The 27,568-nt window shown below is 36.5% G+C and overlaps 1 protein-coding gene across 1 annotated transcript in view; it reads left to right on the top strand.

Annotated features, from left to right (window-relative positions):
- The first annotated feature begins 303 nt into the window (after window positions 1-303).
- The window catches only part of LOC104387392 (neurabin-1-like), a 37,701-nt gene continuing 10,436 nt past the window's right edge, over window positions 304-27,568 (top strand). Inside the window, exons 1-15 of the mRNA XM_009996152.1 lie at window positions 304-1,917; window positions 13,763-13,895; window positions 14,376-14,496; window positions 14,999-15,103; window positions 15,276-15,396; window positions 15,859-16,002; window positions 16,268-16,321; window positions 16,883-17,112; window positions 18,302-18,398; window positions 18,479-18,665; window positions 19,482-19,633; window positions 20,776-21,109; window positions 23,794-23,878; window positions 24,972-25,043; window positions 25,619-25,814. Coding sequence (XP_009994454.1) covers window positions 304-1,917; window positions 13,763-13,895; window positions 14,376-14,496; window positions 14,999-15,103; window positions 15,276-15,396; window positions 15,859-16,002; window positions 16,268-16,321; window positions 16,883-17,112; window positions 18,302-18,398; window positions 18,479-18,665; window positions 19,482-19,633; window positions 20,776-21,109; window positions 23,794-23,878; window positions 24,972-25,043; window positions 25,619-25,814 — 3,645 coding nt within the window. The remainder of the gene's footprint in view (window positions 1,918-13,762; window positions 13,896-14,375; window positions 14,497-14,998; window positions 15,104-15,275; window positions 15,397-15,858; window positions 16,003-16,267; window positions 16,322-16,882; window positions 17,113-18,301; window positions 18,399-18,478; window positions 18,666-19,481; window positions 19,634-20,775; window positions 21,110-23,793; window positions 23,879-24,971; window positions 25,044-25,618; window positions 25,815-27,568) is intronic.

The following is a 27,568-nucleotide window of genomic DNA, read 5'->3' as shown; positions in this document are numbered from 1 at the left end:
GGCGGGGCCCCGAGTTAATGAAAACTCTCTGTCTCTCTGCAGATGGCTCTTCGCGCATCGCCGTCCGCGCCGGGGAGGACGCTCGATGTGGCCATTTGCGCGCTGTGATTTCTTTCTCTCCACCTCTGATCCCCTGCGCGCCGTTTCGATGCCAGCTGGGAGGCTGGCCGAGTGAAAGGCGGCTTTTCGGATATTCTGTGGGATCTGCTCTGCCCGGTGTCGGAGAGTGGAAGCAGCTTTGTGTCTGGGAGTCGTCTTTGCCCTTCCCATTCTTCAGGAGTCGAGGCAGCTTGCTTTCTGACAATGATGAAAACTGAAGGCAAAGGGGAAAGGACTTTAAGAAGTGCTTCTCCACACCGAAATGCCTATAAATCCGATTTCCATGCTATCAAATGCTCTTTTGATGGCGTAAACAATCCTGAAAACGCTTCCAACAAAACAGGCTTGCATCAGAAGCTGAGCGTATCTTCCAATGGAGGGGGAAATGACCCACACAGTCGAGGCAGAGCTGCCACTTATGGCAATAGGGTGCACAAGATCAAAAATATGTTTCTGCAAATGGGAGGCTCTTCTTCCACTCCCTCTTGTGAAAGCAGTCCACCTGCTGAGACCAAATTAATCAGCCGGGCCACAGCGGCAGAGTACGGACCTTCTCCAGGTAGCCCATCTTTCCTCATTGTCCAAAAAAATAATCTTCTTAATGCAAGTACCAGCCCCTGCAGCAGTCCTGTAGATTCATTGTCTGTGCCTTCTGCTGCTGACAAGGTCATCCGTAGCAACGATGAGGCAGACTTGGACAAAGTTGCGCTGGCAGAAAAATTTTCAGAGACCAGGAAGCTATTTGAGAGAAATATAAAACAACAGAGCTCAGTGGATAGATATTCCCCCAACAAGTGTGAAAGAGGTGAGGATAAGAGAAGACGCAGTTCGGCTTCTGATTCTGGCAGTGTGGTGGATCACTTCAGTTTTAATACAGAAGCAAGTGTTCCAGTTGTGCTGGAGAAAGTTGAAAATCAAGGTAGTGAGGAGTCAAAGCAGCAGCATCCCAATAGTGGTTCCAGATCTTCCTTCCTGAATGCAGGACCCATTTCTAGGAGGCTGGAAAGCTTTCTGGGTGACAGCGATACTGAAGAATCCAAAGAAATTTCCAAAAATTATAGTCCTCTGAATCGGGACCCTTTGAAAAGTCACCACAGTTTTGATTCATCTGCTGTTGCTGAAGTATGTCCAGAGAAGGCTGTGTCCACCAAAGTGCCTGCGATCCTCAGAGATGAGCTGAGTGAGGCACTTGGTAAAGACAAAAAAGAGCAACTGGTATTTGGGAGAAGCTTGTTGGGTATGGGCAGTACATCTGGTCAGGAGGCTCAGTGGAGATCAGATAGCATTCTCTCCCAGGTTTCTCCAGTGGAGGGGACTTGCACAGAGACAGTTGCACAAGATGAAACCTCAGGGCATGAAAAAGAAGGTTTGGAGAAAGATCACGTTGTTCAAGAGGATCAGCCACTCAGTCCTCAGGTACAGGAAGGGAAGAGGAGCTCCTACTCCTTGGAGGTAGTAGAAGAGTTTACAGAAAGCAGCAAGATCAATAATGAAGAAGAAAGAGATGGGATATCTGTGAAAGATGATGCATTTACACGAGTTCAGGATGTTCTAGAGCAGGAAGAGGATACTGAAGAAGAGGAGCAAATCATGGAAATGCAGAATGAGAACTACAATGCTTTTGGAATAGAGAATGTAGCTTTTGATGATGATAGGTATATAGAGCCAGAAAGCCAAGGGTCTGAAGGCAAAGAAATTTTGGAGGGAGAGGAGGAGGAGTATATGTATGACAGTGAATATGAGGAGTTTCCTGGACTTTCTGAAGAGGAAGATCCTGAGCCAGACCGAAAAGTCAGGTTCTCAACAGCTCCTATCAAGGTAAGTGCATTTGAATTGCCTTTATTTTTAATGTTTTGCAGGCAAAAATACCAAGGAAACAATTTTTTGTGGTGTTTCTTTCCAAGCCTAAAAACCCTTAAGAAAGTCTAAGTTTATGGCTTTTATTCAAAACTGAGTAAGAGAAGTTACAATTTTCTGAACAAGAGAGAAGTTACAAGTTAGTCATAACTAATTCCTGAATCACGGCAGCTTCATAAAATAGTCAGCGTAGTCAAACACTTGAAGTTTTACTTCCTCGATATTTTCAGAACACTGAAGTTTTAGGAATGGATACAAACACATGACCTTTAATACTTGCCTTCATTTGTTTAAAATTGAGGCACCGCATTAGGAAGGATTTTTTAAGGTTTACTTTTTGTACAAAATTTTTTTAAAAAACAAATAACAAAAAAAGCTCCATAGCAAACCTTCATATTTAACTCCAGACTTGTTTCAGAATTAACTATGAGAAAATTTGAATTAGTCTTTCCTGTTATTTAGTTTTTTAGAATTCTCTCTGATAATAGCTGTGTATATATATATATATAGTTTTGTTTGGTTTTCTTTTTTTTATACTGGTGAGCACTTTGACATTATGAAATTGTGGAAGTAGAAGTTACAGGGCAGGCTGGATAATGAGGAGTAGTGTAAGTTAGAACACTTAAACTAAGAAGATTTAAGTGTCTCATCTTCCCTTACCAAAATACCCACAAAATACTAAATTTCACAGTTTGGACCATGTTTAGACATAGTCTTGTTGCAGACCTCAGTTATTCTTGCCCCTCTGAGAGTTAGGGAGGGGAATTGGGAGATGCAGACCAGGATGGATTGGGAAACACTCCAGGCTTTCTCAGGCATGCTTTTCTTCTTCTACTGTTACATGAATGAAAACTCTAATCTTTATTAAACAATTTTTTTGCTCTTTGTTTGTACAGAGTCAGGGCTTGCTTTTACTGAGCATGTAAAAATTCTGTTGACTCCTGTACTTCCTGCAGCGGAGAGCTGTAATTTCCCACTTTGCTAAACACACGCCAGTGCTGTACCCCAGAAAATGTTTTGGGTGTGGCAAAATATGAGTTTTGTTGCATATGTTTTTTTTATAGGCTCTCCATAGGCAGGCTGATTTTATATGGCTTTCTTGTAGTTGATGCTTCTTTAGTGGTGACCTGGAGCACTGAAGGGGGGGGGCGGGGAAGCACTGCTGCTGGAAACTGCATAATGAGTCTGATGAGGGCTGTGGGGGCCAGAGGGCCATCAGTCCATTTCCCCTTGCATCTGTGCACTGAGTATCTGAGCAAAGTGCTGTGTAGAGTCTACTGTAAATGCCTGTCTGTTGAGTGACTGCTGGACTCCTGCTGTAGTCTGGGTTTTACTCATCCCTGCTGAAATCCTACTGAGGCAGTGGCTGTAATAGACTTTTCCTGCCTTCTCTGTTATGTCCATGCCAGATGCAGTTGAAAGCATTAGTAGAAATCTCTGCCAAATGTGATGGGCACTCTTGTGTAGACAACTCAGTTTTTGGTAGCTAGCACTGTTCAATTACAGCTGCTTCTCTGAAAGCCACAGAAACCAGCATGTACCAGATTATCAATTACACAACTGTGAGATGAACAGTTAGTAGCAACTGCTAGGAGTTTTCCATTAAAAATAACATAGTTCTTGCCATAATGCCCCATTTGGATTGGCAGAATAAGCTACTTAATAGCAATATGGTAAGTGGACTTTATTTTTAAGGCTCTGAAATTGAAGCTTGTGATACCTGCCTTCCTTTATGCCTTTTCAGTGAAACTTGACTATGTCTTTCCTATAATAGGTATAGAGGTCTCTTTCTATATGTAATTTTCAATAGATTTTCCCCTCTGCTCCTCATGCGTAACCAATGATTTCTCTCCCCTTGTCTATCTTTTTTATTTCATGTTTTCTATGGCACTTGGTAGAAATGGGTCCTTGTATATAGTTTTTGGCTTTTGTGCTCTGTAAAATGAAGAATTCCAACTTTTTTTTGCACTTCCCTAAAATCTTTTTTCACAGAATCATCGTGGTTGGAAAGGACCTCTAAGATCACTGAGTCCAACCGTCAACTCACAAAGAAAAAAAAAATTAAAGAAAAAAAACAAAACACACAAAAAACAACCTTGGCCCCTTGAGCATGTCTTCAAGTACCAAATCTACACATTTCTTGAATACCTCCAGGGATAGTGACTCAACCACCTCCCTGAGTGGGCTGTTCCAGTCCCTGAACCCTCTTTCAGTATAGAAATTCTTCCCAGTATCCAGTCTAAACCTCCCCTGCTGCAACTTCAGGCCATTTCTTCTGTTCCTATCATTATCCACTTGGGAAAAGAGGCCAAAACCCATCTCCTTTCAGGTAGTTGTAGAGGGCGATAAGGTCTCCCCTCAGCCTCCTCTTCTTCAGACTAAACATCCCCAGCTTCCTCAGCTGCTCCTCATATGACTTGTTGTCTAGACTCTTCACCAGCTTGGTGGCTGTTCTCTAGACACACTCCAGCACCTCAGTGTCCTTCGTTGAGTGAGGGGCCCAGAATTGAACACAGTGATGTACCTTTAACATCTCATTAGCTTTTTAGAAAATCTGACTTTTACCTCCAGAAGGAAGTCTCTCTTTTTGACTTTTGCATAGATTTTAGAACATCTTAAATTAGAAGAGGGAAAAAAAAAAAATCCTGAGTGCCAGCAAAACGTTATTCCTGGTACCCACCTCATCTTAGAGCAGCACCATAGTGAGAAATGTATCCTAGTAGCTTATTTTTTCAGCTTTATTTAGACTAAGAAGTTTGACTGAAATGTGAGTGCCATTCCAGACATCCATAGCCTCTAGAGGAGAAGGTCTGTGTTTGTCCTCCTCTTAGATGCTCCTGAGAGTGTGTTGTTGTTTTTTGCTCCTTTGTGTTCTTGCTGTTTTCCTTCATTTCTCTCTTTTTCCACATTTCTCTAGTGATTGTGAAGAAACCATCTCTGTCTTTTGCAGTTACTTCTTAGCAGGTGTGTGATAGAATTGGAGAATTTCAAACATTCAGAAGGGCAAGCACATTCTCAGAGCATCAGGTTCTGCAGTGTTGGAGCCTTGACCATCGCACTTGATATACCCAAAAGTAAAATTGGATTTGTGTGTAGGTAATGGATGTAACTTGCACACAGGCACCGTAACAACAGTATTTGTGCTGCAGCAGCACCGATAAATTGATTAGTATCTCTGTTTTGAAGTTCCTAGTCAGTTGTAAAATTGGCAAGGCTTTTGAGTGAAAGAAGATGGTGGAGCTGCAGGGGTTGTATGAGGTAGCTAACACTGTTAGAACTGCATCTGACCCATGCTAGAGACCCATAATTGTTGACATCTGTAGCAGGGCTTAAGATCATAATTTGATCTGATAATTTCAGAAAAGATGGAACAGAGTTATGCAAATACTCCATTATTTTGAGTTGCCCTATGCCTGTGAAAATATGCTTGGATGAGACTTTTTAAAATAAATGTTTCAGTTCCATAGGAGCTGGTGATAAATGACATTTCTTGCTGTGGGTGACCAGCTCTTTATGTCCTGCTGCTGTTTGACCTCTGGAGACATTAAGGAACATTATGTGTTGGTTGCTGTTTTTTTCTGCAACAGTGAAGAGAGTGATACTGTCCAGTTATTAGCAGAACTTCACAGGCTGGTTTTATGTTATGGTACAAGAGCTATTTTTAGTCTCTTGTTGCTGCATATGAAGCCAGTAAAGAATGTAAAGCACATTCAGCTGTCCAGGATATTTGCAAGGAATTGAATTTGTCTTTGTCTTCAAGTTTTATTAATAAATTGTGTGTACAATCAACATTACAGACAGTGCAAATAACATTAGGTGACTCTACTGTCATCCCTTTATATTTCACTTGTCTTTTGTAATGTAGTGATTAAACTCACTTTCAATTATGTGATTACCTTGGAAGGCTTTAATTAACATAAATATGATGACTGAGTGCTGTTTGACATTTGTAATTTTGAAACTTTCTGCTGTGAAAACAAATACCTGTCTCCAAATTGACTCCTTGAGATGTTTTTACCTCTGACTGTGTCAGACTTTGTCCTTAAAACCTTTAATAGCACTGTGATTAACTTCTGCCATAATTTATGATCCTTATAAATTCTGTAGTTCATGTAAACTGAATAGATAGTACAGCTGCTGTTCACTTCCCTTAGTCTGTTTAATTAGCAGCTATCCATTTTATTATATTGCATGGGAGTGTCTGTTACCAGCTTTCTGTGAATAATAGTTTTAAGATTTTTTTAGTCAAGAACACAGTTTAAAAAAAAACAAAACCCACAAACCTTCATAAAGGCTTTACTTTTATATTTGTCACAGTTGAGCAAAAGTTTAAACTTCTTAAATAAGGAAACTGAAAGCAGGTTCATAGCTTGTGTGTTGCCCTAACCAGCCAAGTATCAGTCCCTTCTGAGAGCGTATGGAAATCCTTCATAATGTTGCCATTTGTCTTGCACATTGGAATAGAGCTGTTTTATGTATAGCTGGGACACCAACAATAATCTTTTTCAGGCCAGCATACTCTTCAGTCTTTTTAGTACAGAGCTGCTTACTGTGGAAGTTAATGAAGCAGGAAATGAAGATATACAGGAAATCTGATTCAAGTGTAACAGTGTATCTGTAAATGCTTACCACTTTTAGAAGATGCACAATTTTTCTAGGTCACTGTGAAGTCTCCTGAATTCTGTTTTAACAAAGTGTTGCAGGGTACATCCAGCTTGGTACATCCCCTAATTTTTTAACTGTAACTTCTAGACTTTTGATACCATACACAGAAAGGGATATGAAGTACACTATAACTGGTGGGAAATACTAAAACCTTGGAGTTTCTTCAGTAATAACAGAATTGCTGACTGCATGAATGGTCAATTATTTGTCAGCTACTGGTCAAGCACTTCAATAAAATATTTCTGTGGCATTAAGAGACAAGTATGTGACATTCATGTAGGTTGATTTAGGAAAATAGAGGTTTGATTTGAAAGTAGATTTAAACAGCATTGATTTGTATGTGAGAAATCTGCTTTTTTCTTGACACAAATAATGTAAGTGTATTTGCATCCATTTATTTGGCATCTTTTGCAATGACAATTTGTTTGCTGTAACTCATAAATTTTAACTGCTTTGAAGCTCTGTTTATCACTTGCATCAACATTGCAGTGTTTGTAACTTAACATCGTAACCTTTTTTCATACTTTTACCTCAAACTTAAACTTGCCATGGTATTTCTCAGTAACTTTTCTGACTTTTCACAAAAAGTAATTTTGGTTTTCAACACAGTTCAGTTGTTTTATGCCGGCATCTGAGAATATGGCATTTCCTGCTGGCTAACTTAACTAAGATGTTAAAACCACAGGTATTAACTTGAGAAAGAAAGTACATATTTTCGTATAGATGTATGAAAATATACTGTTTTCGTTTTGAGGTGTTTTTTGTTTGAGGAAAGATAATCTTTAAATCCTTATTGAAATTTCAGTTTTTATACAAGTTAAAAGTTTATTAAGCCTAAATGCACTTAGTTCTTTGTATATATTTTCCAAGATTTAGGAAGTTCCAAAGTGGGTACTTCTGACACCTTCTGGTCCTTGTTACATTTTGATTCCATGGCATACATTCAGCTCTCCAGAAAGAGGCGCTTTCAACTCAAGCTTTCTTTGTTTTTTGTTATGTGTGGTTTTTTGTTGTTTGTTTTAATCATACACCTTCTGTTTTGATTTTTAGGAAATACTTTATATGTAAGTTTATAATGGTAGTTTGACTTGATATTTTAAGAGTCTTTGGATGAGAATTTGGTGCCAGAGTATGGGGCTGTAGATCAGTGTTCTAGACCAGAGCAGAAAAAGCAAATAATTTCTTTTTATATCCTGCTTACTTCAGGAGAAGCTTGACTCTTTACATCATTATCTCAATGTATTTCTAACTGGATTATTGCCTGAGTGCAATTATATGACATACTACCTGCCCTGTTTGATGTACTTGGTGTTGTAAACTACAAACAAAAGAGAACTGAGGTTATAGATGTCAGGTGATGTGACAGCGAGGCTGCTAGATTATCATCTGTCCATCCTCACTCCTTTTTCAGTCCCTCCAACTTCTGACTTCCAGGAGACAGATAAGAGAGAGAGCTTTTTAAAGATATTTTTTAAATACTGCTTGGTTTGGGGAAGATTAGCACCTGCACCAAAGTGAATGACAGGTGTGTGGCCTCACTGATGACTGCAGCTTTAGTTTAAGGGGGAGCAGGGGGAAAGGGGATGAATAGGAGAAACTTCAGGGTTTCATGAGTAATGCAGTCAGGCAAAAGACTAAGGAGGTGGTGAAAAATCAGCAAAGATAAGCAAATCTATATGAGACAAATTCAGGAGCTCAACAGTTAAGCTGCTGAAATGTTCATCATGTTTTTTATAATGATGACTGTTACTAGCACCTGAGAATACTTAACCTAGACTGATGAACCTAGAATGAACAGGCAGTAGCTGAAACTTTTTTTGGTTTAGATTTTTTGAGTGATAGAAAAAGTAAATGATATATTTTCATATTCTAACATTAAAAAACTGAACACTCAGAAGGACATCAGTAACAAGAAGTGAACCTCTGTTATCTGACTATATATTTTGTAATCTTGAGATCATGAAGGTGCAATGTAGTAGAGTTTTTTGCAATGTTCATATATTTTTATTGAGTAGTAAAGTATTATTCCAAAATGCAACATGCAGTATCTTTAGATTTGTTTCTCATTTTCCTGCATCAACTTCTGATGAGGCTTGGTGTAGCGAGACAACCTCAACTTCTCTGAATATTTAAAATGAAGTAAAATAAAATCTGAATTGATGCTTTTCTTTGTCTTCAGTATATCTTTCACTGGGATTTAAAAATGAAATACGTGGAAGTAAAAGTATTTCTCTTTCTGGAGTAGGTAGCATAACCTGAATGAAACAGATACCATGTTGTTTTGCTACTGCAGCAAAATACAGAACTGGAATACAGAGAATAAACTTTACTGGTTTTAATGAGAATTAGTGAGACTAGTAAAAAAATTGTTTATTTATGAAATCATCTATATTGACTTGTCTGTACTGTAGACCTGGAGCAAGGCTGCTCTTACTCCTTTATGTAAAATGGCTTGGTTGGGGTTGTGCAGAGGTGCAGGATGAAGTGTGCTCAAGTGTGCAGAGCCTGCCTGTCCGCCTATTTGGTAATAGAAAATGCTACATTGAGTATAATGACTTGTAATATTAACCTGTTTAACAGTTACCAACCATTCTGAATACTTCTTGAAAGAGTACAAGTGTGTTGACAAAAAAAAAGTAAAATTGGTGTTGGCTCATTAAAGATTTTGATAGCATGAATTGACTTAAATCAGGCTTAGTCACTTTTCATTTTAAATATAATAAGTGGTGGTAATGAAAGGCTAAGCAAGTAGCTTTTGGAAACAGAGGGAAGAGTGCGTAGTGACAACAAGACCTCTACTTTAGCTGAAGAGGGAAATTGTAAGAGTAAACTATGAAGTGTACGTTATACTTAAGTCCTACTTCAGAGCTACTTCAGTGCTACTGTTTCAAATGATTATTCATGTTATCCTTGGCGTTTCACGTTTTGCTGGGCATCGCAAAGGCTGTCGATTTGAAAGGCTGAAACTGTTTACTATCAGACAATTTTCACTGAGCCACAAGTTGTTCTGAATGTTTGGCTTTACTGAGTGCCTCTAAAATTGTGTGGTCAAAGTAAGAACTGTGTTCAGAAGAAACGTGAGCTGGCTGATGCAGTCATAGCCAGGTGTGATGTCTGGACAGGGGTGTCAGTGACACTTCAGTGACTCTCTCAGCTTAAGTGTTACTTAAATGGCCTGGGCCGGTTTATTCCAGCAAGTACCGTGGTATTGCATGAGAATTTTAAAGTGATGTTGATATTGCTTCCATTCCGATTAGTTGGGAGCCCTTCTGCAAGTTACTAATTTCTTAATCTTGCTGTTTAATTACCTTTTTATTGTTCAGCTTTTTATCAGGCACAAATAAATCTATCTACTAGAACTGAATATGGAAGTGGAGGTCTTCAGACTGTGTTTAATGTCTCTGTAGCAGTTCTTATGCAAACGTGGTGAGTTAGTATTTACCCTCTAACAAAGTTAACATTCTGCTAAAACTAATGTAGGTCTTAAGTGGAGGCTTTTATGTGCTGCTGAGAGTTTGAATTAAGCAAGGTCATTGTTGGTTTCATGTGATAATGCTGTTTTCTGTCGTAGCACTAAGATGATATAATGGAGATTTTTAGTTCTGTAGGGTAACAGGAACTGAACAGCAGAATTATTGAGACATTAGGCTATGTTGGGTTTTTTAGAGTGCTGATCTTGATTTTGTTGATACTAATATCCTCATAGAAGGAGGCAAACTGAGTTTTGCATTCAAAAAGTGATTAGTTTTCTGGGTCTGAAGAATGCAGTTTGTTGTGTCCCCACATGAATGTATTTGCTCTCCAAGGACTAATTTATTTATTTTTTTAATTTCCAGTTACATAGCTTAGTAATTTAATTAAACTAATCCTTGAAAATCTGTCCTTCTGTCAGAACTTTGTAAAATTCATATTATTTTTATGAATTCTGAAGAAAATAATTATTGAATATAAAAATACATTCTTTTTTTTCAGCAGGTTTTTTAATCGTTTATTAACTTGACAGGATCCAGAAGGTAATATTAGGTTAACCTTCTGGGTTATGGTAACAAGCTATGGTAAAAGGCTTATAAAATTAATCTGGTTTCTCCTGTGTTGAGACAATAACTTGTGTTTGCTAAAGCATATCTTTTTAAAATATCACTTGCACACTAATAATTTTACAATCTCTGTCTAGCGGTGGCTTCTAACTAGTAAGATTAGCATTTCTTTTGTCCCTAATGTGTTTGGTTTCAGTGACTAAACCCTGCCAGACAGCCCAGGGATGAACTGTATTTAGCTTTCCTAAACTGTGTAACTAGTAAATTATATTATTTATTACCGACATTTTAACTGTGTATAATACTGCTTTTGCTACTTGGCAAGAACAACTTGCTGAGCAGTTCTTATGTTTTCTATCCTGGTATCAACAATTTTACTGTTTCCGCCTCATAAAAGATAAAATACTATGTTATGATTCCACATGTGCACAATAAAAATTTGTGTCTTTTGCCCTTGACACTTTGACCATAGCTTTCTTTGTGTGCTCTTGCTCTTTTTTTTTTTTTCTTTTTTTTTTCTTTTTTTTTTCTTCTCATTGCTGTATTTGGCTTCTGGTTATATATCAGTTTTGCTTTTCCTCTGTTCTTTGTACATTCACATTTTTCCTCAAAATTATTTTTCTGAAGTGGGGAGAAAGAGTCCTTATTATTTTGAAACAGGTCTATCTTGTCTTAATTTTGAGGTTATGGTTTTTAGAATGTTATCTAAATGTCACTTGAAGAGAAAAATATTAATTCTTTCTCCTAGTGGATCAGCCAGAATTTATTACAGATAGGTTTTTCATTAAAAGCCAGTGTGCATGTAAAAATTAGTACTCTCCATTTGCATATGTATACTTGTGCTATTATTTTATGAACAACAATTGTAAACACTTTGTAAGCAATTGTCACTGCAATCTCAGACACCACTAATTTTAAATTTCGTGATCCACTTCTTGCAGGTGACCAATTACTGTTGTCAATTTTGTGTCAAAATGGGCAAATTCCAGGAGACTCTTGGGTGCAACGTTATTACTTTCAAATTGGGGGAAAAAATAATTATAAATTCCAGACATATTTTAGTGCTGGCAGCCTAAGACTTGAGGCATACGTGCTGTTATTTTGATTACTTCCCCCCAGTTTTCAGCACTTTATACTTGGTTGTGTAAGGAATTGTCATTACTTTGCTAATGTAATTAATCAGTAGATAGTTGCTACTTGCATCATCTGCTTTGTGAGTTAGATCACTGAGTTACAGAGAATGAAGAAAAGAGTTATCAGTGTCTCCAAAATGAACTACTGCCATTCTCCGCATCTTGCTCATTCCTCCATTTGATTTGATCTTTAATATTTTAGTCATATTAGTAATACTGTATAATACATGCAGTTATAAATAAGTAAACTTTTTCTTTTTTTTTCAGGCCCCAGTACTTAATTTATTTTCAAGAACTCAGATATGCTCTAACAAGTTACCATTTGTCCACTTTTGAACTTCCTTTTTATTACTGGCTTAGAATTAATCTTATAACTTGGCTATATTTTTAGAGATACTGCTTTTTCTGTTGGATGGAAAGTAATGAAATTAGGCTGGTCTTGTTCCAAAGGGAGAAGAGTAGTCCATGAAATGCTTCTGCTTCATATCCTATTTACTGATTTGGGGACTGGGAAGGGAGATTTATTTAGAGATCTTGGACACCTTTTTTCTGATAGTTACAGAGTAAGTAAACTTGAGACCATCTGAATGGTTTTCTTTGTCTATTTTACAGACTTTTCTGTAAAGTGTATGGAAAACACGTACTGTAAGTGCAACCCTTGTTGTCTTCCCATGTCCAGCTGTTGCCCACTTTTGTCAGTATGATAGTCCAAAGCAGCAGTTTATTTACCTTCCTGCAAGACTTAGGAAGAAAAACTTTTCAGGAAGGTTCTTTTACTGGGAGAAACATGAGACTTCTGAGAGTGGGTTTCTTCTTTCCCTTACAGCCAAGTGGATCTAATCTTGCTTACTTATTGGACTGCTTTAAAGCCATGCCATGCTTCTGGAGTAGCTGTTTTGCAGGATTTGGCAAAGAGCTTGTGAAACTGTCCTCCAGCTGTAGTCTGGAGGTGAAGCAGTAAGCTCCCCATGGGAAATACTGAGTTATATTAGTTGCTTTTTGGTGATCAGTTTCAATAATCTTTTTCCTGCTTCCATGCAGAGCTAACAACATATATTAGCAGATGTAAATTCACTGGAAAAAATTTAATTACAGCAAATTACAGTCAATACTCTCTTATTTACATGATTGCAGTTACCTCTCTAGGTAGTGCTAGTGGGAAAATGTTAGAGTTGCAAAACCTCAGTAGGCCAGTGTAAATTAACTTTGTGTCAGCACTGCACGTTCTTGATTAGGGAGGTGGCTGCTGCAGCTGCAATCCATAACTGGTTTTTGTCTTACAGTGACGTTGATTAAAACATTCAGTGCCTGCAAAATTTAAGCAGCTAAATGGAGGGGAGTGTATTTTTATTTTTTTTTCCTAATGTATCAATTAAAATACAATTAATAAACATGCTGATAAGTAAAATCAACCCTATTACTTGTAGCTCTTTCTTCTTTCTCCATTTCAGTCTTAATTCATGTTGTGTTGTTTATCTTTTATTTTTTAACAATTCAGAAATTCAGCTGGAGTGGTTACTAAAAATAGTAATGGATGTAACAAGGCATTTCCTTTTCCTGGGAAACTGCATGATTCCCTTGCAAAATCAGAAAACCACATCTGTTTGAAGCACTGCAATTGGCAGCTGGTGAGGGGGAAGGGAAGAAAAGAGGAAGAAGGATTAAGGGGAATGTAGTCCTAAAAAAAAAAAGTCACACTATATCAAAGAGCAGATGACTGATTTCCTTGCCTGATTTAACTATTTGGTGCATTTACAACACAAAAAATATTTAAGGAATTGTTTTGAAACTTCTGAAATGTTGCTTTTGTGCATTTTGGAAACTGTCTTACAGCAGCAGCATTTATTGAAATTGTTTAGAAAATGTGAGATCTAAAAAATACCACTTTAATTTTCATACTGATTTTCTTTAAATTATATCATGTTTGGAAAGGGATAGGAAAGCACTAAAAACATTTGTTATCTTTCTCAGGTTTTCAGTACTTATTCAAATGAAGATTATGATAGACGAAATGAAGAAGTTGATCCTGTGGCAGCCTCAGCTGAGTATGAACTTGAGAAAAGGGTGGAAAAAATGGAAGTGTTTCCTGTGGAAATTGAAAAAGGTGAAAATCAAACCTTGAACATTAAAAAAAAACACCCAACATTTAAAAGGGCATTTTCTCTGAATTTAGGTCTTCAGTTTTGGAATATGTGTTCAGGCTTTCATTTGTGGTTAGCTCTATTTAGTTTAGTGAACATTACTGGACAGGCCTGTACCAAGTGCAAGCTGTCAAATTGAGGTTAGGAAAGCTGTGTTACTGAGTGACAGATCTGCACCATATGTATAGAAATAATAAATTTTGCTTCTTGCTGTCTCCTCCATATACCATTAAGCTTTGAATCTAATAGGCAACCATAACTACCACACAAAAAAAGCTTTAAGTAGTATCTAGATAGAAAATATGCCGGTTTTGGTTGGGTTTTTTTAAGTGAATTTTCTTCTGTGTGGAAGGACTTGGAATGTTTTGAAACAGCTCACTGCCCCTAAGTGTTACATCTTGTGTTATGTGGCTAATGTTAGATATTTTTTTTTAATTTCTTAGGTGACAGTGGTCTGGGCATCAGTATTATTGGAATGGGAGTTGGTGCTGATCAGGGACTGGAAAAACTAGGTATTTTTGTAAAAACAATAACAGATGGTGGAGCTGCTCAGAGAGATGGACGGTGAGTTTTTCATTTAATTGATTATTTCAAATTTCTATCTGAGCCCAAATGCTGTCATTGCATGTGCTAAAGACTGTGAATAGAAGTAAAAAAGCTGAATGCAGCTGAGTAAATATTGCATTCCTGGTTTATGTTAACATTTTTTTAAACAGTATTTTTCTTTAATATAGGACATCTTTGCAAAATAAGTGTCAGTTTGCTTACAGCATATAACAGAAAAGCTGAGAATGTGCCCTTGTATAAAAGTGCCACAAAATCAAGTTGACACCCCAGGACATGTATCACTGTATAAATAGCATTAAGAATATCACAGCAAATATTGTGTAAATTTTAATTGGCAATCTGCATAGTAACTTAGGCTTATGACATTGGTTTTAAGTACTTAATTTCTTGGGACTTAAAATTTTTCATTCTAAATACTAGTGAGTTTTAAGTGATACTTGGCATGTCAAAAATCTGTTAGTCCATAATATTTTTATTGAAACATTTCTATTTTTTGCAGAATTCAAGTAAATGATCAGATTGTTGAGGTTGATGGCATAAGTCTAGTGGGAGTTACTCAGTTCTTTGCAGCAACTGTATTAAAAAACACCAAAGGCACAGTGAGGTGGGTCAGTTTTCTATGAAATAATACTTTTTTTTGTCATTTTTCATTAACGGAGAAGACAAAGCCATAATATGAAAGCTTTGCAAAGACATCTTTGAAGGCAACAGTATGGCAAACTAATTTTTTAAGCATGTGTTAAGGTTTTTGCTGCAAGGTACTTTTTCTTCTGCAGGTTTCTGATTGGGAGAGAAAAGCCAGGGACTCAGAGTGAAGTAGCCCGCCTCATTAGTGAGACCTTAGAGCAAGAGAGGTGTCTGTATGAGCAGCACTATGTTCATGATGATACAGAGCAGGTAAAACATCATACATACTTGGATATTTTTAAAAGTACATGGTAACTACTGCATGCAATAAATTCTACAAATGGAATAAATGGGTTTTTTAATCAAATTGAATTTTAAAAAATGGTGTAACAGGAAAAAAAAAACCCAAGCATCAGAAAACACAACATTTATACATTATTGTTACTAAGAGACATGATTATCACTACTTGCTATACTTCCAATTTATCAATAATCCAAATATACGTTTAAGTATCAGCTGTGTGATTGTTTTGTGCATAGCTTACTCAGCCCTTTTTTGAGGAACTTTGATGAAGGTATTTGCAAATCATCTTTAAAACTTATCATAGGTATAAGAAACGAAAAAGGAATAGTTACTAGTTGATCAAAGTTTTGCAACTGTTTGGATTTCTGGTTTGTGTGCCTCTGTTGCTGCGTGTGTTACAGAATGTCGTGATTTTCCCGTTTCACCAGGATGATGACTATGATGATGATGATGATACGTATGAGTCACATTTACATGGAAAATCTGTAGAAGTTTTTGAACTTCCTGAAAATGAAGATATATGTTTACCACTGGATATGGATTCAGCACAATCTCTTCTTAAATTTAAAGAGGTGTGGTAGCAGTTTCTTAAATATTCCTTGTGATACACTGAGGAGCACCTGAACATTGTAAGGTTTAGACATAATCTCATTCATGTCTGTCTTGTTGTGGTTTTGCGTTTGTCTTCCCAACATCACCAGTAAACCTCTCTGGTAAATGTCTCTTGAAATTTAGGTGTTCTGTAGTTTTCTGATTGGTTTGATGAAGAATGGACTAAAAACTAGCATTGCAAGTGTCATTTTGTTTGTCCTCATACAATTTGTTTGTTTGTTTCAGCTACAATTAAAACATGCAGTAACAATAGCTGAAGTGAATCAACTGAAGGAGAAAGTAAGTTTTCAAATAATCTTGTTCTTTTGTGGTGTGTTGTTTGTACAAATTTTGCCAATAACAGGCTGAATGCAGAAGACTGCAATCTCTTCTAGGCCTCAGGCTCTTTGTACTCTGTGTTATGCTCAATGGGCATTTCTAAGCTGAAGAGCTGTTCTCGATTTAAAAAAAGCAAACAAAACAACCCAAAAATCCCCACAAAACACACAAACAAAACCCAACCCCACAATACCTCTTGTGCCATTATAAAATGAATGCTTCAGTATTAATGCTTAGAGTAGAACTGTGTATAGTACTTTATGGAACAAGCTCCCAACCACGAGAATTTTTTTAGTGGATAGAACTTTTCTTACTTGATATTGTGGTTTGGGTCTAAAATGACAACAAACATGGCTGCTCACTCAACTCCCCATCTCACACACACACACACACACTGTGGGATGGGAAGGATAAAGGCCAACTAGAAGCTCATGGGTCAAGACAAATGGCAAGGAGGGTTCACTCTGAGTTTTTATTTAGTCTTTTAGTTTAGACTAATTCCTTAAGTATTAATCTTTTCAGTTAAAAACAGTTGAAGGAGAAAAAAATGAGTGGAAACTGAGTAGAGCCCAACTTCAGCAAAACTTAGAAGAAAGTAAAGAGAAAATCAAGAAGTTAGAGACCTACTGGTTAGAGGCACAGAGTTTATGCAAAACGGTAAATGAGCATCTTAAAGAAACTCAGGAACAATGTGATGCTCTTGAAAAGAAATACAACAAAGCCAAGAAATTGCTTAAAGATTACCAACAAAAGTAAGTACTCCAAAATACCACATCTCTATTTCTTGCTTGTATGTTTTGTACATTATGGGGAAAAGTAACAGAAATACCTAGAGTTAGGATTTGTTTAACACAATTTCTTTTCATTTGTCTGAGTTTAGGGAAGCAGCAGGCTATTCATGATGAATTCTTTCATACCTTAAGTCATCAGCTTTTGGAAAGGTTCTCCGAACATTTTTATGCTGCTTTTAAATCTAAGCTTAGGAAAAAATGTCATGTGTCTATACTTTTGGGAGAACTACTTGAAATTTGGCATGATGTATTTGGCAGTACCTTTTGCTGTTCAGGATGACCAACTTAAATGTTCGAGATAGGGTAGGCATCAAAGGTTATAAAATGAGAGCCAGATACATGTAATTCAGCCTGAGTTAGGAGTTATATCTTGTAGGGGAAGTAAAAGGAAATGCAGAGGAAAAAATAAGTTTGGGGTATGTATCTAGCCCATCAAAATGGTACCATGAAGACAGTATCTGCAATATGTTAATAGGTTTGGGGTTTTTAGTAGAGATAATCTTTCTTATTAGATGCTACTTTTCACTGTGTTTTCATGCTGTTTGGTGAGCTTTTTAAAGGTCTCCTTTCCCCCTTCTCCCAAGCTTATCTGCATGAAGTTCAAAAGAATGTTAATACAACTGCTAAAATGCTAGTTTCCACTCCCTCACTAGCCAATTCCTGCTATTCCTTTGGCTGTCTTTGAAGCCTTTCATTTCCTATAGGTGTTTTACACTTATTTTCTGGTTTTGTGTTATTCCATCTCACTTGAAGCTTGTATTTTTGTTTCTTTCTTGTAATAATGGTTTCCTTTTGTAAAACCCACCAAGTGCAATTTCTATAGGATGAACCAAGTAGGAACCTGAAATGCAATTTTTTTTCCACAAAGAATTCTACCATAGCTTTTGGAAGGAAAATACTGTCTGTGCATGTATCTTTGTGGAAAAGGGTACAATGTAATTATAAGAGTCATACATGTATTTAATTATTTAAACATACATGCAACTTGACACTTTGGAAGGTAGAGATGGTTATAACTTTGTAGAAAACATATTTTCAGTATTTACTAACAATGCTTTTTAGTAAATGCAAGTGTGCATATTTGTCTTATGTATTTTTTGGTTTTTTGCATATTACTGTTTCATGTATATGTGTATATTTCTTTCACCAGAGAAATAGAATTTATGAAAAAAGAGGAGGATCACACAAGGCTACTTGAAGAGAGAGACCAGAAATATGCAGAACAGCTGAAAATATATCAGGAAAAAGTAAAGCAGTATTATATTTTGAAATAGACTTTTGTATTATTGGAGAGTTGTACCTCACTCCTGAATTTTAATTCTTGCAGATTTCAGATCTTGAAAGTAAATTGAAAGTATATGAGAGGATGCCACATGTGTTTGGAGGTGGCAGTTTACTGGGAGATGGCTGTCAAAGTCCAGGCCCATATGAGCAGTCAAACATGAGAGGAGAAAATGAAAAAGAAACAGAATCAATGGAAGACAGACTGAATTCTTCAGATATGTTGTTTTCTGGTAAGTAGGTTGTAGGATCTTTTATTTGCATTTAAGAAAAATTAGGAGTTGTTATGTGTGTCGTGTTTTCCTTGCTAAAAGAAAAGAGTTTGCTGTTGAGTACTGGCTGGGTAAATGTTGGACCAGATACAGCCAACATGGGTATTTTTGTTTAGGTTCCCTAAAATTTTCAGTATGATAGGAAAGTATTTCTTAAATGCTGTGGAAACGAGGAGATAGAAGGAGAGAGATCCATCTTCACTGTTCCTCAGGTTCTCTGTTAGTGAAACCGGTAATGTTAGTGGGACCAAAACTGAGATACAACAGTTAAAATCCCATTGATTTTCAGCTATGATTTACACCAAAACTAATTATGAATTTTTTTCATTTGCTTTTTAATTTTCTTCCTACAATGTTACAAAATATCAGATGGTGGTTCAAATGAGAAGCATATTTTCAAAATATTTGTTAGGTGCTTGTATGCTTTGTGAAGAGCTTCTATCTTAAAGAACCAGGACAGGAAAGTACATTTTGGGCACAAATGCTCATCTATTTGAGAATAAAACTCAGCTTTCAAGCCATAGTACGGTTATATTCTGATGGATTTTAATTTTTTAAAGGGAAGAAATTGGGTAGAAGTATATTTTAAATTTATTAGAAATTGCTATCACAATATGTTAAAATATTGTATTATATGAAGCACTGTTTTTATATAGTAATGATTAACAGGTAGATTTAACATTCTGATTTCACTTTGGAATATTTATCTGGGCAGTGGGTTGAAGAACTTGCCTACCAGTGTTAGGTGTTTTTAAAAGAAGTAAATATTTGTTGCAGATTTTGATGCTTTTGTCAGGGATACTCCCAGATTAGACACCAGTGCCCACAAAGCAAAAGCTCAGCTTGCTTTGAAAGTAAAGCGCCAGCCACCTTCTCGATTGAAGCTGAAAGAATCTCTTGGGGCTGGACAACAGACTGCCAGTCTACAGGTACTGATATTGGTAGATAATTATGCATTTAGGAGCCTGAATGTATATTAAATATTATCTGTGTTTGCAGTTGTTAAGTGGTGCCCATGCCTCATTCAGACTTGCCAAAGCATCATATTTTTATACTGTATCAAGTGAAAAACCCCACTGACATTCATACCACATACATGATCACAGAATGGTTTGGGTTGGAAGGGACCTTTAAAGATCATCTAGTTCCAAACCCCCTGCCAAAGGCAAGGCCACTTCTCACTAGACCAGGTTGTCCAAAGCCCTGTCCAACCTGGCCTTGAACACTGCCAGGGAGGTGATATCCACAGCTTCTCAGGAAAACCTGTTCCCGTGTCTCACCACCCTCAGAAGAAATAATTTCTTCCTAACATCTAATCTAAATTTACCCTATTCCAGCTTAAAACTGGTCCCCCTCATCCTGTCACTGCATGGCTTTGTAAAATGTCCCTTTCCAATTTTCTCTAGGCCCTCTTCAGGTACTGGAAGGCCACTATAAGGTCTCTCTTGGTCTCTGACTTGTTCTTTGTGGCACAGTTAATTTGAAGTATGTAAGCTTGTTGTATTCAACTTACTGTAAGATTTTTATATAGTCACAGTGGTATATTATGAATTATCCTTACCTATCTTACCATTCCTCCACCTGAAATAAGTTAGTTACCAAATTTCTTCAGACGGTAAACATTTATGAAATGCTTGATTATTCCATAAATAATTGTTGAAGTCCACGAAAAGTATACCAGTAAAATGTTCTAGCAGTTTCTGGAAAACAGGTGAAGAACTCAGGTATATATAGTTGACACATGAGAGTCTGTCATAGAGGAAGAAGATTGAACTATCAGTTAGACTGAGAAGTTGTTGAATTGACTTGGAACGGCCAAGATGTACCAGAACTGACTTGGTTAGAAAAACATTATTTGGGATGTGCAGGAAGATTTGTATAAGGGTGGAAAAAGGGAAACCTACAAATACCAATTCCATGTGCTTTAGATGGTATCTACAAGTGATTAAGTTAAAATTCTCTGAGCTGAAGAAGTTTCTGTGTAGCATAGCATATCCTTACATCCTAGTAGAAGATCAGATAGCAAATTATATGTCATGTCATCATAAAATAACTTTCGAATCTGTTGAAGGATGAGGAATCAGAAGATACTGTTCTCAACAGAGAACTTTCCACTGTATACCTAACGAAGACCTTAGAAACAAGTGAAAAAGTCGCCCTCCCACGCCTGGATGACATAGATCAAAAGAGTGAAAAGCCTGAACAAACAGAAAGCACAGAAAGTCCTCTAGAGTCAAGTCCTTCTGCTTCCACACACTCTTCTCCAGTACACAAACTGAACAACGAAAATACCACAACCACCACCCGTTCACCTCCTCCTGAAGGGATGTCTCCAAATTCTCCTCAAGGGTATCCCAAGAATGTGAAGCAAAAAGAAGCCAAAGGGAAAGGGCAAGAGGCCAAGGGTAAGACTTAAGGGTTTATTATTATTTTAATCCCCCAGTATTAAAGTATTACAGATTTCAGATATAAAATAATATTGAACAATAAACTACTTTGAGGGAAAATGAATTGACTGCAAAACTAATTACTTGTTCTAAAACCACTTCTTCATTCTTCAGGAAAGTTTGAAGTTAGCATTAAGGATGCAAGGTCATTGAATTCTGTTTTTTACCTACTGGAAGTAGGTAACACAACAGTAGTATGTTTTGAAATGTGCTTATCTATCTTTTTATTTTTTCATCTACAGCAAGTTACCAAATTCCTACAAAAACTCAGCATTTCTAAAATAATTTATAGCACCAAGAATCTAAGAGGTGCTTGTAAAGTGAATGTTTTGGTTGAACAGTTGAAGAAAGGAATAGGTCTAAGTCAGTTTGGTAAAAGCTCAAACCTATAAATCTGGAGAGTCTGGCTGCCTTGATGTAAGCTGGAGGGGGAGCTAAGTCCCGACTGTGGGTAATCAGCAAAAAATCCTGAAACACTTCTGCAAAACACTGAGCTTGGAAGTGGCAGTGTATCAGAGTGTCAGTTTAACTGATTTCCTGATTCCCAGAGAAAAAATCGTTGTTGGCTTTGTGCTTCCAGATGTTATCCAGGTGTTTAAACAAGATATGGATTCTGAATATTATGGGAATTACTGCATTGTTCATCTTGCCCTCTTAGGATACTTCTCACTAGGAAAGGTTTAAGGTATTATAATAATCCTAGTCACTTCTAATAATTATTTGATATAAATATTTGGCATTTTTCTTTTGAATAATTGAAAAAGGTATCAGATAAAATATTTTAAATGCCTGATACTTCCTTTAGTCAGATAGATTTTATACCCTCCTCATTCTATGTATTTCTATAAAGTCTTCAACAAGAATGACCTCTACCCCAGCTCGTTTGTTTTGTTTGTTTTTCTTAAAAAAAACAACAAACCTTATCGAAACAAGTGCATAGAAGTTACTTTGTTTTCTTTTCTTCAATCTTCTGTGCTGGCTGAAGCATTGCAAGCATTTTTCTTAAAATTCAGAGTCGCTGGAAGAGCTAATTAATGCAGTACATAAAAGATAAGGATTAGTATTGAAAGGTTGCTCTTTGTAGGCAAAACTACACTAAATATTACTTTCTGCTAGGTTGTTGCTTTTTAACTGAATTTAAATATCTACGTATTATTTCATTAAAACAATCCTTTCTCTTACCTTCCCCATCCATTCATGGTCTATATTTTAAACTATCATACTGCATTTTAGAAATTGCCTCTTTTCCTAAAATATCTCTGGAAAAAGAGGTAAAAGCAAATGTCAGTATGAAAATTAATTATTCTGGTTTTGTATTTAAGTTGACAGGAAAAATAAACATTTTAACTGGTTGCTGTAATTCATTGGCTGTTACATGTTTAGAAAGAGTGGTTAAGTAATTAGAGAAAATTCTGATGTTGATCAGAAAGTGTTGATTAGATATGCCCAAAGAAAACCCAAAAAAAAAGAAAACACAGAGGAAAACCCTTGACTATCCTGACTGTTCAGCATGTACACTTTGAGATAAACATTCTGTTTCAGGAAGGATTATTAGCTGATAGGGTGGTGGGGAGTTGTCCTCAGTTTTATGTAGTAACCATGTTTTTTGGGTTTTATGTTTCTTGAAGGCATCTGTGTATCTTCATTTCTGGATTTGTCTTGAATGCAGAACTTAAAGCCTACTGTGTCTCACAAAAAGTGGTCTGCAGGTCTTTCATAGGCAGCTTAGTTATGAAACAGCCAATTTGCAATATTTCAATTATTTAAAAAGTAATCTAGTACTTCCTGTAATCTGTTACAGTCCATTGGGAAGAAGTAGTGGAGTGTGATCCTAAAGTCTGTCAGTTAAGTTCACTTAATAGTTGAGCAGTTGGAATTGAACATGCTCCCTCTGGTGAAAAAATGGATCCTAGCAGGTTGTATTCCAGTTATGAGAACACCAAGAATCTTGGAGGAGCTTCCAAGTCCCCATGATTTCTTTAGAATGAGTTACAGTTTCTGTACTGTTTCCAAGAAACTCCGCTTGTTAGGATCTGTCTGCTCTCCAGGTACTAGCAATCATGTTGAATAGGCACACTTCCTGGAGCTAGCAGCTTGCAAATGTAGTGTTCCAAGTAGCTGTCCTGGACTAGCTACTGAACCAGAAAAAAATGCAAAAAGCATATCTTCAAGCACAATAAACAATTACTAAATGTTGTACTTGTTCAACCGTTGCTTTAAAACTGAGCTTCTTCCATGCATCTTATCTGGTTATCTAGTTGATGTATTTTGAAGTTGCGATTTTGCAAAACAAAGAGGTAATTTTTCTAAACCTGTCTTAAACTATCTTTTGTTTGTAATTCATTGAAGTAAAATGCTGTGGTAAGTTTCATCAAAAGCATTATTTTAATCTGTCATAAGCAACTGTTGTGTTGCTATTTTTCAAGTGTAGAACACAGCCAGGAAGGTGGAAAGATGCCATAGAGAATAACTTATGTGATATGGTTGTAATATTTTCAGCTAGTAGCTGCGTCTGTGGATGTGAATTTTAATGCTGTTACTCAGGTTTTACTTATTTACTTAGAAGTGTCATCATAAGTACTTGAAACTCACCAATACTTTTAGAATAACATTTTTATTTTTCACCCCTCTATGAAAAGCAGAAGAAAAGAAAAATGAAGACAGGACAGTAGAAACAAATGAAGGAACAACATCAGGGAAGTCCAAAAGGAGATTTCCAGATTTTGGGTAAGATTTTACTTGTGTTCATTTGGAAATAAATGGGTTTTAGTGTTACTTTTGAAGGAGTATCATGTTCTCTAAATAAAAAAATGTTGAGGAAATGCATGCTACTTTGTAGCAGCACCACTGGACAGAATCTCTTTCATCTTGTATTCATAATGCTGCATTCATGTTTCTGCTACGTTTTTATTTTATTTATCTGTGCTTTTTCTCCCCTTAAAGAATTTCTTGGGGTTATTCAGCTTTTATCTGAATAGACGTTTTCTTTATGAACTAAATCACAAATCCATGCATAGTTTTATGCCAAAATATTGTTGAAGCTGGACTGTAATGTCCCGCTGGCATTACAGTCTAAAATAGATACCTGTCTTGCCTTAATTCCTTCTACAGGAAAGATGATGTTGCACAGGGCTTGGCTATAGCAGCTGCTTGCTGATCTGTGTCTTGGAGGTGAACAACACTGATGAGTGGATTTCTGAATTTCATGTAGAAAATGAGATAGTGAACAGGGGTAAAAACCAAAAGTGCCAGCTGCGTATTATCTGGAAATGCAGTGTGGTAACTGTACTCTGGGGGTCTGAGAGAAGAGTTGCTACATTCTGCAATAAGCCTTGCTCCTTTGGAGCTAGATATAAAACTTGTTGAAGCCAGCTAACATCAAAGCCTCAGACTGGTACTGCAACATATAAATCATAATATGTAACGTAAAAAATTATAGCTTATTTCGCACACAGAGAGTTTAATTAGTCGCTTTGTTCAAATCACTCAGCATTGCATAGGAATAATATATAGCAATAAAACTGTGTTCTTTCTCTTGGTTGTATCCACATTATGTTAAGTTTCTTTGGGCATTTTCTGTGTTTATTTGATTGTATGTGGTCTTTGAAAGGTACTTTCATAATTCTGTTATGATTTGTAAATAAAATAGGAAAGACAGTATGTTTTTAATTGCATGCATAATCTGTAAAATCATGCTTTGTGTGACAACATAAATGTAGCTTTTTGTTACTGTTGAAATGAGCATAAAAACTTGCTGATTAAAAAATGTTGCACCATATAAATATGAACACTTTATGAAAATTGGTTTTTTTCACTTCAGCGGATTACGGAAATCTGGGGGCAAAGGCAAGAAACAGGAAAAAGAAAATCTAAGAGGTTCTCTGGATAGCAGGTAGTTATTTTGGGGTTTTGTTTGTTTAATGCATACATGCTGCATTCCTAAGAATTTATTTAAAACTATAATTATTGTTTGACCTTAAAGTACATTCGAGTATAAAAGTGGCAAAATTCTATGAAGATGAATATAATGATGTGGAGATCAGCTTCTGATCTCATGAAGTAAGAAAAATACAGAGTAGTACAGAGGAAACAGTAAAGCAGAGCTTTATTTTGAAGTGGGTCATAAGATTAACACGTTGCATCCTATCTTAAATATTAAAACTATATTTTGCTTAGGAAGATGAACATTCAGTACATTAAATTAGCAGCTTTTATTTGAAATTATTGAATTGATGTGTGAAAAACTGCAAGACTACTTACATTTTTGTTGTTCAATAAATCAAATTATTTTGCATGGATATTTAAAGGCAAGTAGCAGTTTTCATTTTAAATATAAATTGTGCTGTGAAGCTTATAAAAATTAGTGGGGTGTGTGCTGAATTTGCTGTTGTTTTCTGGGGAGATTGTGTGTTTGGGGGGTGAGATGTTTTGCTGTTGTTTAAACACAATTTAATCTACTTATTTCAGAGGTTCCCGAGAACTGCTGGATGACTCTGGCAACAACCTGTCTGCATCAGATTCCGATTCCCCTGTTCCTACTTGCATGCCTTTCTCTTGGTTTGGAGACAGCCATAAAGAGCCTCAAATTTCTAGTAGCAGCCTGCATGTTACTCAGAGTGGGCAGGACAGTTGTGAACACAGTCAAGAGAAGAACAGAAGCAAGGTAAAGATCTTACTAATTTGATTAATCTGTGCTTTGAATATTTAAGTGTTGCACCTTGATGAAGTGAAAATATCAGTGCTTAGTATGTTGAAACTTGATGACTAAGTCCTTGACTACGTCACCTCTTACAAACATTGCTGCAGAAGTATGAGACTTTATAGCCCTCACAAGCAGACACTGAGTCTTCCCATTCCCTCTGTCCAGTTGAAGCGTCAGTGGAAGCTATTCAGGCTGAAGTGGCATGTAAGGAACAATCCCAGGATATGTTTTTTTCACTGGTTTGTAACGCTAAAAGTAACAGTAGTTTTAGGACAGTATAGTTTTAAAACCAAATCTGTGTCCCTGTCTAATACAGTTTAACATTAGGAGGAAGTGTTCATAAGTAGAGGTCAGCTTCCAAGGCAGTTGGCCAACCAATTATTACCACACTGGTAGGTAGGAGTGGAGTACCAGACGGGTGGATGAAGACAGTATCCTGGTTTTCATTAACAAATTTAATATTGAAAGCCAAGTCTTCTAGGAAACTGCTTCTGAGTAACTGATAATGTTCCAAAAAATTTAAATCCTTTTAATCAGATCTTAAGAGTGAGGCTACACAGTTTATGCTATAGCCATACAGTTATCATATTTTACAGTTTAAACTATTTGAAAGAAATGGCTGTAAAATGTAAGGGGTTTAATGTGTGCACTGATTAAATGTTATTAAAAGCCACTTCAATGTAATACTAACAATCTTACTAACTTAATTAATCTTTCCTTTGGATTTTGTAAGATTTAAAATTGTAGCTATTTGAGTAACCTCTTAAGCTAGGTTTGTTCTTGAGTTTCACATCTTTTTTTCGCATTAGTTGTTTAAAATGCCCTTTCACTTTTTCTTTACCTTTGTGTTACTAGAGGGCAAGGAGTTAGAAATCCAGAAGAGAAACTTGTAGTCCGTGAAGTCACACACATTTTGCAGGGATTGCAGATAACAAGAAGTTGACTTTTAATGTTTCCAGATGCTGATTGCACAAAAATGCAGTTACAATACTTTTTTTTTTTTTTTAATTACCTTATTTTCTTGGTAAAGGAGTATGGGAGTAAGCTGTCTGCATACATAGTTTGTAAAAAATTACAGAAACTGGTTTTACAACCATACAACACCTCACTCTAACTCAGGAACTAAAGAGCAGGAAGAACTTCTTAATCTGTGGAGTGACACCTTACAGAATACTGCCCAGTGTCTTATCAGGCTCATGTATTTATAGCTCCTGAGTTGTTTGCTTCTTTTGAAGCATGTAGTGGCCAAAAGATGGTTCTGTAAATAACCTAAGGATCTTGGGACTTCAGGATCCATGTTGAAGAAGTGCACACTTCAGTACAGTTCTTTTATTAAATAGGATGCATCTCTTAGTAGGCTGTAGCAAAGCTATTAAGAGATGTTTTCTGTACAGATGAACATTTAGTAGTTTAGCTTTTAAAGTCTTTGGTTCATAAGAACACATTCATTCCCTTTTTATTCCTCCTTTCTGTCCAATTCAAATAATTTTTCTGAGCATAGTGGAAGACCCACTGCTGCATTCCTATTATAAGCAGCCATAATGGGCTTAAGCACCCCATAATTTGTTTCTATAGACACTTCTTGGCGATCAAAAAGGTATAGATCTTTCCAGATTGGGTGCTGTCTCTTCTTCCATGTTGCCCTCAAATAATAACCTTTTTTTCTCATTGTATACTTCATGCGAGTTGATTATAACTTTAATCTTCCAGCTGGT

This window comes from Chaetura pelagica, unplaced genomic scaffold, assembly GCF_000747805.2.
Source record: "Chaetura pelagica isolate M959 unplaced genomic scaffold, ChaPel_1.0 scaffold3, whole genome shotgun sequence".
Classification (NCBI taxonomy): Eukaryota; Metazoa; Chordata; class Aves; order Apodiformes; family Apodidae; genus Chaetura; species Chaetura pelagica.
Note: the sequence above shows the minus strand (reverse complement) of the source record. Positions and strands in the feature narration are given on the sequence as shown.